Here is an 18,810-nt window from a genome sequence, read left to right as displayed (position 1 = left end):
ATTCATCTGTGAACACTAAAGAAAAAATAAAAATCAGCGTTTATGTATATATGTGGCTCAAGGTGCTTGGCCAAGAAAATTGATACGTTACAGGTTATAAAACAGAACCGTTGTTTCTTTACACTTCTGCTTTTGTAGGGAGTTTCCAATCAATCGCTAGTCTTTGTTAACTTTGGACACAGACTAGCAGCTTCCACTCAATATTTGTGACCTCGATACATCACTTGGCGATTGGGTCACATAACCTTGGGCAGGGAAATAGGATGGAAAAGAAAGTTAAAATTTAATTAATTTTTTTTTTTTAATTTCAGTTGTAAAAAGCATCTCCAAAGATATTTTATACAAATTAATACATGTTCAGTCTCTACCCAGACTTTTAAAATGTTTGCTGAGGTCCACAACCTCTGTCTTTCATTGCTAATGTAAGGGATTGATTCTGTGACTCAACATAACAAATACTCCATTATACTACTATACTGTAATACTCCAGATAGACAATACAGATCTCTAGGATTCTTTAAAATATCTCTCTCTACATATTTTTTGTACCGTTAGCAATGCAACTAAATTACATCTCAGAATATACACAGCACTTAATAACGGGATAATAACGACTATTTGCAGTCTCTGTGCTAAGGGAGTTAGTTGGTCAGCTGCTGCTATAGCTTCACACTTACTATAAAACCATGTGAATCTTCTCCCCTAACTCTCAGCAAGAAAGTAATTTATCCTAAAACGTCCAATTTTTCCTTTAGAGGAAAAAAAAGTGGAAGGTGGAGTGCATGGGAATTTTGTTTTAGTCACACTTAACCCTCTGCACACTAACAGGATGCAGAGGTGGAGACCGAAATTTGCTCAGAAGCATTCATCCAGTCACCTGCCAATCAAGCCCCTGTGATTCACTGAGTGGTGGTTTACACTCCCACCTTCCACCCCCACCCAACCTCACAGAGCTTCAACTAGTGTCCGTCACGCTCCCTCGGTCGCCCACTACTTTAGGAAAGAGTTCAGTTTTTCCTCGATGTTGGCAAACGAGTCGTCACCCATGTAGTCGATCTGGCCCGCTTCCCAACGCTGCTTCCGCTCAGACGATGAAATCTTCTGAGGCACAGAAGGAGGAGAGGACACCGACTCCTCTCTTACATCCTCGTGAAGCTTACCCTGCATGACATGGAGAGTGAATGAATGAATCATCAAGTGAAACTAGAGCAATACTTTATAAGGACTGCTTTCCTCAAGCCCGGCCATGCTCCGCTGGAATTACCGCACAGAGGAATTTGCTCTTTTCTGGCCTTGAGACACGTTTGGTACGTGCAGGCATTTCTTAAGGACAGTAAAAGTATAAACAAGACATTTTGCAGGAGATAAGAGTAGCACTATTTTCTGAGATAATTTATCATAACACTATAAAAATAAACAGTTCTAGATGCTGGATGTGCACTTAATAAACTGCATCAGGTGGAAGAATCAGGTAGAATTTATAACTTAAACAAATATTTTAATACCAGAAGTTGTTTCCTGATTCACAACAGTCTCAAATCAGTTTATTCCCCTTAATTTAGTTTTTTTGTTTGTTTGTTTTTTTTACACATCATAATCCTTTTAGACTATCATACTCATAGATATACAATTATGAGTATGAAGAGAAAAATCTTCAAATATCAAACTTTAAACATGCATTCTAATCACTTTTTTAGTGAGATTTCTTGATACTGTCATTAATGCAGCTGGATCAAAAATTATGTCGAATTTCTACTCATCATTTAAAGTCTTCTATAAAAATGCCAAATAAAACAGATCCGAGTCCAGATCTAAAGAACTACACCACTATAGTCTTAAAAAGTTAGTCATAGCAAATGGAAAATTACGTTTCTCCTCCTGCTTGTCTGTATAAACATGTAAGTGTGACACAACATGGCACAGTTTCAGGCTGTTGGGCAAAGCCACAGGCTTTTGGCAGCGTTCCTTTGTGACAGAGCTATTTCACTACAGTGCTGTGACTTACAGACTGCACGACAACTTCCTGCTATTCTGTGTTAAACAGTTGAAGGTCCCAGCACGGCTCACTGATGACAGTAAGCTATTCATGCAGTTGTGGCACTGCTGAGAGGAATGACAGTAGCGACAGACATCGTCTGGTGCTGAGGAATGTGGAACCAATCAGCTCTTATTTACTATCACTATTATGACTAAACCTAGCATTTTACAGTAAACCATGCAGCTTTACAAGAAATTGAAACAATTTAAAGATTTGGTAATTGCTCAACATGACGGAATTTCACACTTAAAAGATATGTGCAATATAAAGAAGAGTTGCTATGCAATTAGAAGTTACAAAACAGTCAGGAAATGCTGATTATGCAACATGCTACAACACCTAAAATCACATACATTCATAGTCATTAATGTTTCATCACATTCCCACCAGCCACACCCGAGACCCACAAACCGTTAACATACCTCATCGCTCTGCTCTATAAAGCCGCTGAGGAAGGGAGTGTCTCCGTAGGCCTTCTGCAGTAAAGGCAGCACAGATTTGGTGTACACCTGCCACCACATCAGCAGATAGTCAGGGTGCAGCACGCAGGGGTCAAGTGAGGACTGACCTTTGACCTCGCCACTCTGAGCATCGTAGGAGTAGTTCCACGGTTTCACTTTGCCCAGGAAGTGCACCACCTTCGCACCTTGGCCGTACCTGTGCAAACAAACAGAAGACCGTGAGAGGGGGAAATGAGAGCGAGAGAAACATGCAGTGAGAGGGCTCTAAACACTTCATCCATCCATCCATTCTCTTCCACTTATTCTTGGGAGTGCTGGAGACTATCCCAGTTGGGATGGAGTGTTGTGAGAGATCAGTAGTCTAACACAGAGAGACAGACAACTGTTGACACTCACATTCACACCTATGTCCAAATTAGAATGTTGCACCAAATTTGCAACACACAAACTACAGTTTACAGCATGAGATTATTTCCTGTCAATTCTGGAAATGACCAGAATGCACAAGATTACAGATGAGTACATCAGAGGAACAGCTCGAAATTAGAGAGGCATGTGCAGATGAGGGATAGTGGCTATACTGGACAAAGGATGATGGATATGGAGCTGCAACGCAGGAGGTAAAGAGGAAAATCTAAAAAGGAGTTAATGGATGGATAGTGAAGGAGGACATGCAGAGAATTGGTGTGGGAGAAGAGGATGCTAGGGATAAGATGTGGTGAACATAGAAACTGTGGCTTTGCTGACAAAGAAGGGGGACAAGAAGAAGACATTTATTTTGAAGGGCTGAATTAAAATTATCACTGTACTTTTGTCCAGAGAATTTGTGAACTCCAGTAGGATTTTTTAAAAGTGGGAATGATCCAGTTTAGTCATACTGCAAACCAGTTTGAGTCAACCTCCATTTCCTTCTCTTTCTTTCTTTCTAACTATTTGGACATGAACACAGCTTTGCTTCTGTGTATTGCTTCAACAGTGGTTTTGAAATGAAGCAATGAAGAAGTGACTTAAGGGTGCTCTTAATTCACTTTTCTTAAATTCAAGAGAAAAAAGTCCCTAATTATTTTCACAAGTTTAAAAGTCATTAAGCAACACACTGACAGTTAGCTGTTCATGTAAACTCTCAACAGGGACCTAAAAAGTGAAAAAACATTATTGCAATCAGACCTTCTGATAGTGGAAACTCTAGAAGACGAGAAAAAAATTGACTTGGGTGAAAACAGGAGAAATAGCTGCTCTAGTTCCTCTTATTCCAGCCAGGTTTTGGTAAAACTAGCGATCTGTTTCAGTGGCTTCTTGTAATTTAACCCCCAACCACTGACACACACACACAAACACAAGACCTTTGAACTGACCTTGAGGAAGTTTTATGTCACCTTAACCACATAATGAGTGCATTGAGTATTTCCTCACATGTTCACATCCACTAGTTTCTGCAGTTTTCAAAGAGAAACTGTGCGCATGTGCTTGCATACTAACTGTTTGAAAGCCGGTAGGTAGGAGTAGATGGCAATGCTGCTGAGGTTGTAGATAAAGGGGAGGTGTTTGGAAATATCTGCCGTCGCCCAGGTATTAAAGTAACTGTTGAGAACTCCCTGATCCCCACCTGAAGACAAAGACAAGCAGACAAGCATTATCAAATACACTTCACGATATAACGCTTTTAATTTAGTGTCTTTCTAATAAAGGATAAAGATGTTATTCAGTTTCTGGCATTTTCACCTCTTCTGACCGCTCTTCTCTCACTGCTGTAATCCACACACACACACACACAACAACACACACACACACACAACACACACACACACACAACACACACACACACACACACACACACACAACACACACACACAACACACACACACACACTATACAGATACAAGAATACCCACCACCATTGCATTCTGTACATTCCCACAGGCTGTGTCCTATCTGACATGTCAAAATAGAAGCTGAAAGGGTGTGCTGACAACGCTGTGGGAAGATACAATGAGTAACAACATATGGCAAAAGCTTTTTTAGATTTCTATGATTTAGCTATTTACTGAGTCACAGAATCAATTCTGATCATAAAAGTAGCTTTGACCTTTCGTCCACTTGATTTCTTTTTGTTTTTAATTGATTTGGGAATTGCTTTGGTTGCTACCTTAGCTAAATCATTGATTTTGATATGGGACTTCCTGAAACGACATAGTAAAATAAAAGTAAAAAGGTTAACAAAAATCTCTTCGAACTTAAACTATGCTGAAAACACTTATTCTGGTGCCATTTTCCATCATGTTCATGCACTGTCCAAATAGTGGACAGTGTACGCAAACAGTTTATTCAGATACTCAAACTTGTTTATTCAAAGAAACCCTCTGCAACGAGTCATTCTGCGGACAGATAAGTCTGAGTTCCTATTACTTTCGAGAGGTGAGAGTGTTTAGTGTTCACACTAAATACCACCAGCCATTCCCACAAAAGGCTGCCTACAAGGCCACTAAGGAGACATTTGGAAACCACTTTTTACTGAAAAATATAAATATTTTTCTCCATCATGGTGCCAGGAACAGTGATCTCAACCATATAAGTTGTTAACAGCTACTCGATATATTGCAGCAGTGATTTAAACAGATATTCATGATTCCCAGAGATTTACTTCAGGAATGCCTTCCTTTTGCTTGATGAGCATATAACTACAGCAATGAGGAAATAGCTCTCGTCACCTTTACTGTTGTTATAATTTGCAGATGAGTAGGTTAAATAATGGAAATTGTAAACTTTTTATCTGCAGTTTAGCTGTTAGAGTTTAAGCACGATAAGACAAGAAGGACCACAGCTGGCCCTTACTTTTCACTGTAGACGATATTATGTTTGGATGTATTTACACAGATTCACTTGCCATCAAAGCTGCCATTTTCACCACAGAATGTGATGAGCTTCTCGTGGGTCTCATTGGATGGTCTGAAGACAAATACCCCAGAGTTGAAACAATCTGGCCAACCAGGATCTGGAGCAGCAGATAACTCCTCTCTCTCAAAGAGTTCATCTATGTTGGACAGCACCTGAATGCATAAATATAGATGTATTAAGAATCATTTATAAAAACGGGAGAGGTTCGACAAGGAAAGTATTTTAGATGTCCACTGTGTCTTTACATCGCTACAAAAAAGCGATGCTGTGTGATTTTTGTGCTGTTAACAGATCTCTTTCTCACCAGTGTGTCAGCGTCCATGAACACACACTTGCTGTACTGCGTGAGCGTCCAGCAGTGCAGTTTGGTGAACGTCACCCCCAGGTCCGGACGCTTCATCAAGGCCAGATGAGCTGAATCGCCTGAATCCATCACGTCCACCACATGCACCTCATCAAAAATGGAGCGCAGCACATCTCTATAGAGCAGACGGTATGATTTACATCAGCATGTATGTCACCTCTTATCCTCCGGTAATGGCTAAACAGCTGATGCTGTTACCTGCAAGGTTCTGCAACATGTGGCCCCAGGAGAGCGACCAGCTTCCTGGTTGTGTTGTGGCTTCGTAACGACTGGCCGAGGACCATCGCTCCCTTTGCATAGCTGTCATTTGTGGCCAGTGTCACAAAAGCTTGGTCTGTTTGCGGAAACACACACATTCACACACTGAGCCAGAAGAATAATGCATCATAACATTACTGCCATAACTTCATGTGTCTTTCAGTCACAGGCTAAAAACCTTTATACATTCCGACAACTTTAAATATGAATGTCTTAAATACCATCTTTCTGCAAAAAGACAGGAAAAAGTGCATTTTATTATGTCAACAGCAGGTCCCACAGGTCTTTTCATTCAACTCTGTATTAAATTAAGTAAGAGGTGAATTATCCTTGAAGACTGCATTTGATTTCGTTTTATTTTCTTTAGTTTCTTAAGATTCTGTTTTCTTTTCTAGTGAAGGTCTTAAAAAGCTGCCCTTTTCACCACAACATTTACATAAATGTATATAAAAAGTATTACTACTAATAGAAGCAGTATTACTAATTTTGAGTAAAACCAACTAAACCCGTGGCCCCGCTTCCACTTTTCCTCTAAAGCAGACATCAATTGAAGCCTCGTGATCCCCTTCTGCAATTACGGTAATCTCCTGCATCAATACAATTCATTTTATCGAATTTTATTCATCCTAAAACCAGTTATGCAAAGGTCAGCGTATGATGAGTCCCCAGAGCATAAATTAGCAACCACAGGGGGCAAGCAATGTTGAGTGAAAGCAGGCCTGGAGCCAGCTGAGAGGATTTATCAAGCTGAACGTATGAGCTGTCGGGGGGCTTCTGGGAAACCTGACCCACGTGGCTGTGTTGTACAGTTGCTAAGATCTTATTCAAGGAATTCTAAGCGGACCGTTTCAGCGTACAAGAAAGGCTTCTCTCACCTACAGGGCAGTACAGGAAGCATGTGTTGCATTCTCACAGGGTTAAACGTGGCTACATGAAGCCTCGTGACCTCTAGGTATGATGTGAAGAATGATGATTACCCAGTTTAAAATGTGAAGTCTGCTCAAAAGCCTCCTTTGTTTACGAAAATCACATTTGTCTTTATTTGATATAAACTAATCAGAACTGTTGCAATCAATGTGCAATGATTATATTAGATGAAAACAAGTATGGCTTTCTTTTAAAGAACACGTGATCCCAAACCTTTGTGTTGCAGTTGCTTGTTTCATGAGTAACCTGTACTGGAAGCAGACAATTGCATACATATGTAACTGTTAGTGTTACAGCGTTGTAGACACATTATAATAGTAATTATATAACTATATGGTCCATATTAAATCGTTAGCCACATTAAGACTTTCACAGTAACACACAGAGAGACACTAAAGATGTTTTAGTGTACTGACAGGAAGGGGGAGGGGACAACTTCAAGCCTACATACAGCAGCGCACGTCCACATTGAGAGTTTACTGAACAAAAACAGGAAGTTAACAATGTATTTCTAAAAAAATAAAAGCACACGTAAGACGCTGAGGGATAAAGTCTAGAGAAAATTGTTACCTGTTTGAGTAGAGGGGAGGGCAAGCCACAAAACAATCAAAAACAGACTGAAAAGGTTTACATGGCTTCTAAACAAGTATTACATTTTGCTGTGTACACTGATTTTTACTGAAAAAGAAAAAAATATATCTAAAAATGCAAAAAGCAGATTTGCAGATCAAAACTTGTTCAGTTTTCTGGCTACAGACTAATCACTGCATGGATACAGCCTCATGCTTCTCTACAAGTAGTACAAACTTTTGGTGAAAAATAAAATACCAAAACCACTCACATTTGTGTACTGTAAATATGCCACCAGCTGGCTTTCAGTCTTGGTCCTAGGCTCATCCAACTCACTACAGTTTGTATGATGAAATCATGACTGTGGGTGAGGTAACACAGGGAATTCCCACATGCCCACCCTGTGAAATCCAGATGTACTTATCAGCTATGGGCATACTAATTAACACTAATAAACATCCATGTAAGACTAAAAATGTTAGCTGATAGGGAGCAACTACAGTAGTAATTGTATTTAAGGCTATATTTTGGCCTAAGCACCTCACGTCTCAGTATTCAATATCCTTATATTTATGCTGCTTGTATATATAAAGTAGCATAACTTTGAAGACCGATTGTTTTTAAATGACTTTAAAATTACAGTAAAGCAATAATGAAAAAACTGCAGGTGTCTCATCTTTTTAAGAATCTTTTTCATGCCTTACTGAGGCATATGTACAAATTTATGTGGCGTTTGAATGAGTCAATAAATTCAACAGTAAGAGCTTTGACTGTTATAACACGTGGTGACACAAGGTACACCTCCAGCTTTTCTAAACATTGTAACAAGTGTCTGCATATTTTGTGATAGTTTCGTCTGCTTGAAGTTTTTGGGTTGTTTTTTTTTTATATGGACTAATGTTGCCTGAAATAAAGGTGAATTAAAAAAAACAAAACAAAAAAAACAACGGTTTGTTAGATCCGTAGTTGTTTGTACGTTTGTACCTTTTTAATAGCTTAAAACTACTCCGATTTTCAAGCTTGTGACCGGATGTGCTGCTTTTCACCATCGCCAGCTTTACTTTGGTCCAAACCTCTGCAGAAACTCATCAAAGCAACTCTATGACTACACAACCATTTAAACCACTAAATCGCAACTTCTGTGCACCACATGAGCGTGGGAGCGGGTGCTGCAGCCGCTCTAAAGCCCCAGAGTTTGACAAGTACGCGTTGATATTTCGGAGGATGCATGCAGTTCGTGCAGCTCGGTCCGGTGCGGTGCGACCGGGTTCCGATGTCAGTGTAACGTCTGAGAGAGTCGGCCAGTCTCTTACCCGACATGGTGTGCTTAGGAGGGTCCACCCAAGGGTCGGGGGTCGTGATGGGGAAGACGAAGGGCTTGCACTGCGAAGGGCAGAAGCGCAGCAGCTGGGAGCAGTCCAACACAGGAATTAAGCCCCACATTTTCCGGGTCATGTGACCACTGACAGCCGACACGGCCCCCTACGTTTGTCTCTTTCCGTAAAACTTTATTTGTGATGGTCTTCATCACAGACAAAAGCCATCTTTTTAAAAAAAAATTTAATCAGTTAGGTAATTAAGGATGGGTAAAAGCACAGCGCCATTAGTATAATAATAGATTACAAATTAACAGATTTATAAAGACTAGATTAGTGTGTACTTAACAGTATTCTGTTGTTTAGGTCATTATAAGGGTCATATTTTATTTATTTTTTGTAAAAAATAAAAAATGTATGAACTATTAATATAATAATAATTAAACGGAAATGCGTTATTAGCTAAAGTACGAATACAGCACGCTGATTTTTCCCGATGTTGAGTTACGTTTTTTCATATGTTTAAAATAAAAATGAAATTAGAGAATTTATTTTAAAAAATCTAATTAAATGGGGCAAACTATATAAAGTTTACAGTCTGACATTAATATGCAAAGGTGAAAGTGTAAGTCCCAAACATCATAAGTATTCCCATACGTCATCCTAAAGGAAAATTTAGCGTCCGTTGTCATGGAAACGATGACGCTGCAGTCCTTCGGGTGATGTCCATGGGAGATTATCACTTTCACTTTGACATAATGACATCATTATACTCCGCTGCTGAGGTTATAAATGGGAACTGGCTTTAGTCGAAGGGCAGAGTTATTTCTGCCGAAATTCTCAGAGACAAAACTTCTGCTGAAATCAGGAAGTAACAGGGTTTTTTGTTTGTTTGTTTGTTTGTTTGTTTGTTTGTTTGTTTGTTTGTTTGTTTTAGGTATTTTGTTCTGCGGCCTAAAACGTAGATGGCTGTGAATTTAAGCATGCATTAATTTTACAAATTTTGTGTGAAATTATGTATTTTGTGTGTTATAAGAGTATTCACCTATATATGCATTATAATATGCAATAATTATACCACTACACATTTCTTTTGTTGCTTTTAAATAAGTATATAAATATGTTCTCCACTTCAGTAATGTAGACAGACATTTGCTTTGCTGGAATTCTACCCTTGAGTATGACATGCTTAAGACTACATTCAAATGAGCAACATTTCATTACATTTCATACCTTAATAGAGTAACATTCATTAAGTTTATATATATACACACACTCCAATGTTGCCAGGGCTAATCATGCCTGATTGAAAAAAATTGACTCTTAAGTACATTTTGGTGATAATAGTTTCCAACGCACAGCTTTTACAGGAAAGAATATCTGCAGTAATCTTACCTTTGCAGGAAAATGATCTGGTGATTTATATAATTCAAGGACACAGGGTAGTAACACAACCTAATTTAGGCTAAACTTTAATTTTCCTTACAGTCCTGACTACAATCCAGATTTTGTTCGAGGCCTAATAAGCCTTAGATTGTCAGAAATGACCTTCGCTATATTTTTCCACCTTTCCAACAAAAACAGGGAGATCCTTTGTACTTCAGCTGCTAAGTAGTTGAGTGTCAGATGTCAGATCATTAAGACTGAAGCAGCACTGCCTCACCGTGGTAGCACATCCTCATTACAATTGAACAAAGCATGAAAGGCTCAAACGCACACCTTTAATGGCGCTACTACTGTAAAATGAACAAAGTAAAGTTTCTGTCTGTTTTGATGCAATACATGTCTGCAATACATTTAATAAACATAAGTAACTGTCTCTTCTTTGTACTGGCTTTTGGGTGTTTTTCTAAATTTCCTTTATTCTTGAGTGCTTGAAAAAAAGACAGCTGGACAGATTTTTGGCTGATGAAGACCGTCCACCTCCCTTTCACCTTCTAAGAGGCTTCTTCATTTCTAAAAACAGCTGATGCAGAGTCTCAGGCATTAGTGCAGTTGGCCCGTTAGAGGTGGTCCTGAGGGTTGCTGACCCACAACTAGTCACATGAGCTGTAACACGAGCCAAAGCCTTAAAACAAGTGTGGGTCAGTGACCCCCAGGACATTATCCTAGTCAGGTACAAAATGCATTCGAATGAAACTGATAGGAGGCTTAAAATATTGTTCTAAGCATGAAATACGCTGTGTGTTTCACTTGATTCTGTTTTCATGCTGGGCTTCAGTTCAAGCACCAGTAGCAGTGAACAGACCATTTAGAAAATATCCACTTAAATAACTATTTCAAGCTTTGATCAGTATGTGTTTTGCCCCACTTTAATTAAAAAACTGTTTCTGTGTACAAGAGACAATTATGGGGAGAATGGTTGCTCTAATATGTCATATAATAGTCACACAAGTCAGTAAGTTGTCTCATTAGTGATACTTTCACAGCAACACATAAAAGTTAGTTACATTAACTATTATGAGCTAATAGTCCAAACATGTAAGAGTGCAGAATGTTGACTGCCAATGCACTAATTACTGAAGGGACATTTTCAAAATTTGGCCAAAGGGACTGAACTTGTTTGATATACACATTAACATGTGATAGATTGGCAACTATTTAAAAGAAAATGATGACAAATGATTAGACAAAGTCTACAAAAAGTGAGATTTGAATCTTTTAGTATTCTGATGAGCAAAAATTTGGATTTTTATTGGATGTTGTCATGCCTGCATTCTGTGTAACAAATGAAAGTTTGATGATCTTTAATAATTTGGGGCCTTAAAATCAAGTAATAATACACACGTAGCTCTTAATATCATTAGCAAAACAATAACAGCTGCTAAAGTAAAAGCAGCCTATAAGCCGCATGCTCAAATAATGCAAATAATTTGAATTTTAAATGTACCCTGTATTATAACTCCAAGCTATTTGAGTCTCTCTGTGTACTTTTGTATATCTGTGTGGCTTTTACTCGGTTCACCTTTTTGTGTATGTGCTTTTAGATAAAGTGAATAATGCAGGAGGCCCTTGAGAAAGTCTTTGATGGCTGGTACACTTTTACACTACCAACTGAACCAATACAGCAGCTCATACGTCAGCAGCTGACAGAGGAGTGCTTACCTGAGAGTAACCGGAGAGCACATCAGAGTCACCGAGTGAAAACAGGCCGATCAAGTGTCAGAGGAAGAAAAGACTCAAAGGGGAAACAGAATGATGGACTCCTTGGTCTGTGTGGATGCAGGGAGTAAATACTGTATCTTAGTGATCAGAGATAAAAATGCATTTAGTTCATCTTAGTCAAGAAGGGAAGATTTGTACAAACTTGTCTTTGTTCTGCCTGATTATGACACCGTATAAGTCTTTTTGACTGATACGATGGGAGAAATGAGAGAAGAACAAGCTCAGAGGTAAACAAAGAGAAAAGGAGAGAAGGAAAGTTTAAAAAAAAAGGTTGCAAGGACAGAACGAAAAGGGTTAATAAAAAAAACAGAGGGTGAAAAAAAGTGGTGTGGAAAGGAGAACACGGAAGAAAGGAGTACAGAACTGACCCTCAGCAAGCTGATTTTCAACTCTGGCTTTGCTCAGGATCTTAAGCCCTTCAGCCTGCATGGGACTGGGAGTAAGCTCATTATTTTTGTTCTTTTCTCACATTATAATTACAATATGCGACAACATTCTCAAGTAGTAGTCTCAAGTGAATTTTGCTGTTAAAGAAGTGCAATTATCTCCAACGCTAGGCTCATTTGAAATGTGAAGCGAGGAACATGTTTTTAAAAATTTGCAAGTGACTGAAAACTTTTGTAAAGCTAAAAAAGCACATAGTTGAACATGATCATTAAGACTGTTCGAGTCTCACTGTTTGAGAATCTTAAAACGGTTCCCTGCATAAGTTGTGGACGTTACTGCAAGGGATCCGAATCCTTTGTCAGTGAAAACAGTTCGGGGCTAAATCAAAAGTGATCCAGAATCAGTGCAGACTTCACTGAGCTGGGTCGTTTGACCTCTGACTAAATATTGGTGCTTCTTGAGACACGATTAATCCTGAATGATATTTGGAGCAACATTTGCTGTTATCCAGTTATCTTGGTCAGACAATCATTTTCTCACCCAGTGAGAGTCAGGGTGCTAAACTGGCCTACATGTATAGTCCAGACTGATAAACCAGTGGAAATATGGGGTAAGTTCAGAAAAACAGAAAAAACTGAGCCCAGCTGAAATCATGAAGCAAGTAACAATGGGAAGATTTGGCTTTCAGAACGCTTACAGTGTTGGTAGCACGATAAACACCTGTCCCAACTTTTTTGAAATGTCCTTTGACAAGACAATCAATTTTCTCAGTTTTAATGTAATGTATTTTGCAAATTATTTCATTCTTTTTTTATATGTCATTTTTACACAGTGTCTCGGGATGAAAAAACATTGACTGGACTATAGCAGGTCAAATTTCACAAATTCTGCAGCAATTTATTAATATATAAAAAAGAAAGCAGAGATCTAAAAAGATAAAGATAACGATAAAGGTGGAATAAAGTTGGAATGAGGAGGAGGTAGCAGTGTTGTTGTGACGTGGACCATTTTAATCTAGGTGATGCAGTTGGCTCCGTGCCTCAGGTTACAAGGCATTGTGTGGCAATGAAGCAAGCTGTGCAAGCCTCATGTTTTAAACATGTCTAACTTAAATGCTAAATGTGATCCTGCCTCCTTAAAAAACAGCTGCAAATGCGAAATATAGTCAACATTAGGCACACATGTTTCACATTCTTTTCTTTTTAAACATGTGTTACAATTCAGTTCATTGTGTGGCTTCATGCTTGGTGGCTTTGTAAAATAGCCTTTGGTAATAAATATGCTGATTTGTGCAGCTGTTTCAATGTGACTAAATTTAATGTTTATCTCCTCCTTGAATCGCTACCTTATTGTGGTGGAGGGGTTTGTGTGTCCCAGGGATCCTAGGGGCTATGTTGTCTGGGGGCTTTTGCCCCCTGGTAGGGTCTCCCATGGCAAATTGGTCCTGGGTGAGGGACCAGACAAAGAGCGATTCAGAAGACCCTAATGAAAAGAAGGCTGGAAGGTGCTCCACCTGGAGACTCTGTTGTCCTGCTGGGAGACCTCAATGCTCACGTAGGTAACGACAGTCGAGACCTGGAGGGGCGTGATTGGGAGGAACGGCCTCCCAGATCTGAACCCGAGCGGTGCTTTGTTATTGGACTTCACAGTTTGGCCATAACGAACACCCTGTTCGAACATAAGAGTGTCCATAAGTGCACGTGGCACCAGGACGCTCTAGGCCGTAGGTCGATGATCGATTTTGTAATCGTATCACCAGACCTGCGACCATATGTTCTGGACACTCGGGTAAAGAGAGGGGCTGAGCTGTCAACTGATCACCACCTGGTGGTGAGTTGGATCAGGTGGCGGGGGAGGACGCTGGACAGACCTGGTGCACCTAAACGCGTAGTGAGGGTGTGCTGGGAACGTCTAGCAGAGGCCCCAGTCCGCGAGATCTTCAACGCACACCTCCGGCAGAGCTTCAACAGCATTCCGAGGGAGACTGGGGACATTGAGTCCGAATGGACCATGTTCAGCGTCTCCATTGCCGAAGCTGCTGCATTGAGCTGCGGCCGCAAGGTGGTTGGTGCCTGCCGTGGTGGTAATCCCCGAACCAAATGGTGGACACCAGAGGTGAAGGGAGCCACCAGGCTGAAGAAGGAGTCCTATCGGGCTTGGTTAGCCTGTGGGACTCCGGAGGCAGCCGACAGGTATCGACAGGCCAAGCGGAATGCGGCTCGGGCAGTGGCTGAAGCAAAAACTCGGGTGTGGGAGGAGTTCGGAGAGGCCATGGAAAAAGACTTTCGGACTGCCTCGAAGAGATTCTGGCAAACCGTCAGGCGTCTCAGGAGGGGAAAGCGGTGCTCTACCTGCACTGTGTATAGTGCTGGCGGAGCGCTGCTGACGTCGACTGAGAAAATTGTCAGGCGGTGGAAGGAATACTTCGAGGACCTCCTTAATCCCACTGACACGTCTTCCGAGGAGGAAGCAGAGTCTGGGGATGAGGGGAATGACCCGCCAATTTCCGGGGGCGAGGTCACTGAGGCAGTTAAACAACTCCTTGGTGGCAGAGCCCCTGGTGTTGATGAGGTCCGCCCCGAGTTCCTGAAGGCTCTGGACGTTGTAGGGCTGTCCTGGTTGACACGCCTCTGCAATGTTGCGTGGAGATCAGGGGCAGTACCTGTGGACTGGCAGACCGGGGTGGTGGTCCCCATCTTTAAGAAGGGGGACCGGAGGGTGTGTTCCAACTACAGGGGGATCACACTCCTCAGCCTCCCTGGGAAAGTCTATGCCAGGGTGCTGGAAAGGAGAGTTCGTCCGCTAGTCGAACCTCGGATACAGGAGGAACAATGCGGTTTTCGTCCTGGTCGCGGAACACTGGACCAGCTCTTTATCCTCTCCAGGATACTTGAGGGTGCATGGGAGTTTGCCCAACCAGTCTACATGTGTTTTGTGGACTTGGAGAAGGCATTCGACCGTGTCCCTCGGGGTGTCCTGTGGGAGGTGTTGCGGGAGTATGGGGTGTCTGGCCCATTGCTACGGGCCATTCGATCCCTATACAACCGTTGCAAGAGCTTGGTTCGCATTGCCGGCAATAAGTCGGACTCGTTCCCGGTGGGTGATGGGCTCCGCCAGGGCTGCCCTTTGTCTCCGGTTCTGTTCATAATTTTTATGGACAGGATTTCTAGGCGCAGCCAAGTGGCGGAGGGCTTTCGCTTTGGTGGCCTCAGAATCTCATCTCTGATTTTTGCGGATGATGTGGTTCTGTTGGCTTCATCGGGTGAGGGCCTCCAGCTCGCACTGGAACGGTTCGCAGCCGAGTGTGAAGCAGCGGGAATGAGGATCAGCACCTCCAAATCTGAGGCCATGGTTCTCAGCCGGAAAAGGGTGGAGTGCCCACTCCGGGTCGGGGATGAGTTCCTGCCCCAAGTGGAGGAGTTCAAGTATCTCGGGGTCTTGTTCGCGAGTGATGGGAGAAGGGAGCCAGAGATCGACAGACGGATTGGGGCTGCAGCTGCAGTAATGCAGACGCTGAGGTGGTTCGGGCATCTGACAAGGATGCCCCCTGGGCGCCTCCTGGGTGAAGTGTTCCAGGCATGTCCTACCGGGAGGAGGCCCCGGGGCAGACCCAGGACATGCTGGAGAGATTATATCTCTCGGCTGGCCTGGGAACGCCTTGGTGTTCCCCCGGATAGGCTGGGGGAGGTGGCTGGGGAGAGGGAGGTCTGGGTCTCTTTGCTTAGGCTGCTGCCCCCGGCCTTGGATAAAGCGGATGAAGATGGATGGATGGATGACTAAAAATTATATACTATCCTACAACTAATGGCTGCTTATTAACCAAAGCATTAAAAAGTTAAATGTTTATTTTTGGTGATGTGAGCCACAATGGTAGCAGTCATAGTTTAGGCATAGCTGCTAAAAAAAGGCCAGCCAGCAATGTGTGAAAGATAAAATAAAACGGAGCTTCCAAGTTATTAAAAGTACTTGATATCACTCTAATCTGATCAATAAACTGAAGATGAAAAGTCCAAAGTATAAAAGCAACAAGTCATGGTTTTGCAAGGTGTGCGCCACATTATCTCTGTACTAGGATGAGCTGAAATGCTGGGCAACTGTGCCTGCACAAAGCCAAGCTAACTGTTTGCCCATGCGTCCTTTCTTCGTGCTTCATGCTACATTAAAAGTCTTGTGAATTGAGACTGGTATTCAATTTTATTCAGGTAATTTAAGCATGCTTATCTATCACTAAGCAAACGTCAGCTCTAACAGAGCAGTCAGGGTAAAAAAAAAAGTAATATTTCTATTGTCAAACTGCAGGCTGTGCATTTGGAAAACATTTATTTATATATGCATGTGTTTACCTTTTTTTCAGCTCCCACTACTCTGGGATGCATTGTAAGACAGGTGTGCGTTGACTGCAAATCAATGGCCCAGAAGGGGCAAACATTTGAGCTTCCACGACAGAGAATAACAGGATGAGGTGTTAAATGTTAACTGTCAGAAGACGCTTGTCTCAGGGTCCAGGCAGGCCAAAGGTCCATCGTGTGCCTCCACCTACTGACTCCTCCTAAAAGACATAATCAGCTCTCCAGTGACTCTACGATCCAGCTTCCTCTCTGTTCCGGTTTGAAACCTTGCAGAGCTCTGGAAGACTAGAGAGGCTTACTGCTCGAGACTCGACTGAGAGGGGAAACACAGGTAATGTGAAGGTAATTGTCCTTGACTTGTCTCACTTTGCCTTTTTAGTCCCTTAAGCAAAGACTCGGAGATTAATGAGGAATCTTTAACGTATTTTGGACGCTGATATAGTTATAGTTTGGACAAAGAGAGATGTTAGTTCAAATGAAACCTACTTTTTTAAAATTTAGATTTAAAGTGTATAGTAATTATATGTCTTTGCAGTAATAAAGTGTTACAACTCTCGTGTTAAGTTGTCAGGTTGATCAGACTTTGTGTCCGTTGCTGAAAACTGCCCTTGTTGTGTGTGTTTTGGGGTGGTGGGCGTGTATTTCAGGTGCACAAAGCTGCAGCTACTATGGACAGTCACATTATACAGATTTCCCGAGATGACTTGGAAGATCTAAAAGAAGCCTTCAACAAAATCGGTCAGTTTCGCACAGAGCCACGAACATGCATACACAAACACACAAACACACAAACACAACAGACACGCAAACTCTAACATGACCCTATAAAGGTACTGACAGTAATTCTGAACAAAGTAAGAGTTTTACTGCCATCATAAAATAAAAGACTCTTATGTAAGCCAGTTTTACTGCTTGTGTTGTACTTGTTGTTTCACGTGTAATAAACGGTGCCAAATTTTATCAGTAACAATCACAGCTGCAGAGTTGCAAAGATCTTGATAATAATGAGTGGTGTAACAAAACAGACATTATCTTCCCATTTCTGCATGGCATAAAAATATCAAGCACAAAGGACAACAGGTCAAAGGCATCAAACAGCAATTTGGAGCAATTTAAAAATTATTTCTAACACCGTTCATCCTGGTCAAAGTTCATCTCCGACACTCATGTTTCTTGGAACCTTGAATGTCTGAACAAAACGCGAGAGAAATCCATCCAGTAGCTCCTTAGTTTTGACATCATCAGTGAAAACAACAAGCACCCATAAAGTGCCACAAATAGTTTTTGCCTCATTTTAGTAACAAACCAGAAGCCCAGGGGCCAATGACATGCAGCCCCAGTGCAATGAAGTTTGTCCACATGAAACAATAAAGTTTAGAATCTATAGAAAAGAAAGTTTACAATAATAAACTTGTAATATGAATCTTTATTCTTAATGAAGGAAATGATTTGCCGTTTTTGTATTTTCTGTGTCTCTGTGTCCAGATATTGATAACAGCGGCTATGTGAGTGAATGGGAGCTTCAGGAGCTGTTCAAAGAGGCAAGCTTCTCCCTTCCAGGCTACAAGGTGCGAGAGATCATCGAGACCTTCATTGCTGGAGATACAAACAAAGATGGAAAGATCAGCTTTGAGGAATTTGTCTCTGTAAGTTTTGGTACAGCCTGGGAGTAAATGCACAAGTTTACACACCCGATTAGACATGAAGTAATGCATCATGTTTTGCTTTCAGATCTACCAAGACCTGAAGAGTAGACAGATCAGCGAGACATTTAAAAAAATTGTGTCACGGAGGGATGGGATTCGTTCTTTTGGAGGAACATCAGGAATCTCTAGCGAGGGAACCCAGCATTCCTACGCTGGTGAGGGACAGCAAGCTGTGTGTGCGTGCGTGTCCGTGATGAATTTTATCGCACCGGTGAACGATTTTTGTGTGCATGATTAGCTCCAGCTTGTAAAGCAAAGATGTTACTAAAAGCAAATACCTCAAATCTTAAATGACACCAACTGCTCTTCTGAAGGATACATTATATTATATTATATTATATTATATTATATTATATTATATTATATTATATTAT

The 18,810-nt window shown here is 41.3% G+C and overlaps 2 protein-coding genes across 3 annotated transcripts in view; one reads left to right on the top strand and one right to left on the bottom strand.

The window, feature by feature from the left end:
• Nucleotides 1–443: 443 nt before the first annotated feature.
• Nucleotides 444–8,980, bottom strand: LOC102312294 (glycogenin-1). The gene is made up of 7 exons (XM_042222392.1): nucleotides 8,827–8,980; nucleotides 5,957–6,092; nucleotides 5,699–5,873; nucleotides 5,384–5,546; nucleotides 3,979–4,105; nucleotides 2,461–2,695; nucleotides 444–1,161 (listed from the first exon to the last, which is right to left on the bottom strand). Exons 1-7 carry the CDS (start codon nucleotides 8,966–8,968, stop codon nucleotides 991–993), a joined length of 1,149 nt encoding a protein of 382 aa, XP_042078326.1. The 5' UTR covers nucleotides 8,969–8,980; the 3' UTR covers nucleotides 444–990.
• Nucleotides 8,981–12,033: 3,053 nt separating this feature from the next.
• The window catches only part of LOC102293760 (plastin-1), a 12,700-nt gene continuing 5,923 nt past the window's right edge, over nucleotides 12,034–18,810 (top strand). The window contains exons 1-5 of one of the 2 annotated variants that reach the window (XM_005926064.3): nucleotides 12,034–12,433; nucleotides 16,736–17,061; nucleotides 17,378–17,468; nucleotides 18,216–18,376; nucleotides 18,462–18,591. In XM_005926064.3, the coding sequence (XP_005926126.1) occupies nucleotides 17,399–17,468; nucleotides 18,216–18,376; nucleotides 18,462–18,591 (361 nt within the window). In that variant the 5' untranslated portion in view covers nucleotides 12,034–12,433; nucleotides 16,736–17,061; nucleotides 17,378–17,398. Of the gene's footprint in view, nucleotides 12,434–16,735; nucleotides 17,073–17,377; nucleotides 17,469–18,215; nucleotides 18,377–18,461; nucleotides 18,592–18,810 lie in introns of both variants that reach the window. The other variant, XM_014334775.2, reaches the window with a different exon arrangement.

This window comes from Haplochromis burtoni, unplaced genomic scaffold (genome assembly GCF_018398535.1).
Source record: "Haplochromis burtoni strain Fernald_Lab_line unplaced genomic scaffold, NCSU_Asbu1 Contig_85, whole genome shotgun sequence".
NCBI classification, from domain to species: Eukaryota; Metazoa; Chordata; class Actinopteri; order Cichliformes; family Cichlidae; genus Haplochromis; species Haplochromis burtoni.
This window is presented reverse-complemented; position numbering and strand designations above follow the sequence as displayed.

Excerpts from the sequence above, each read along its gene's own strand:
- LOC102312294 (XM_042222392.1), bottom strand. The coding sequence starts at position 8,968 with ATGACCCGGAAAATGTGGGGCTTAATTCCTGTGTTGGACTGCTCCCAG. Across the intron at positions 6,093-8,826 it reads TCCTAAGCACACCATGTCGG|ACCAAGCTTTTGTGACACTG; the intron begins GTAAGAGACTGG and ends TTCCGCAAACAG. Across the intron at positions 5,547-5,698 it reads TCATGGACGCTGACACACTG|GTGCTGTCCAACATAGATGA; the intron begins GTGAGAAAGAGA and ends TTATGCATTCAG.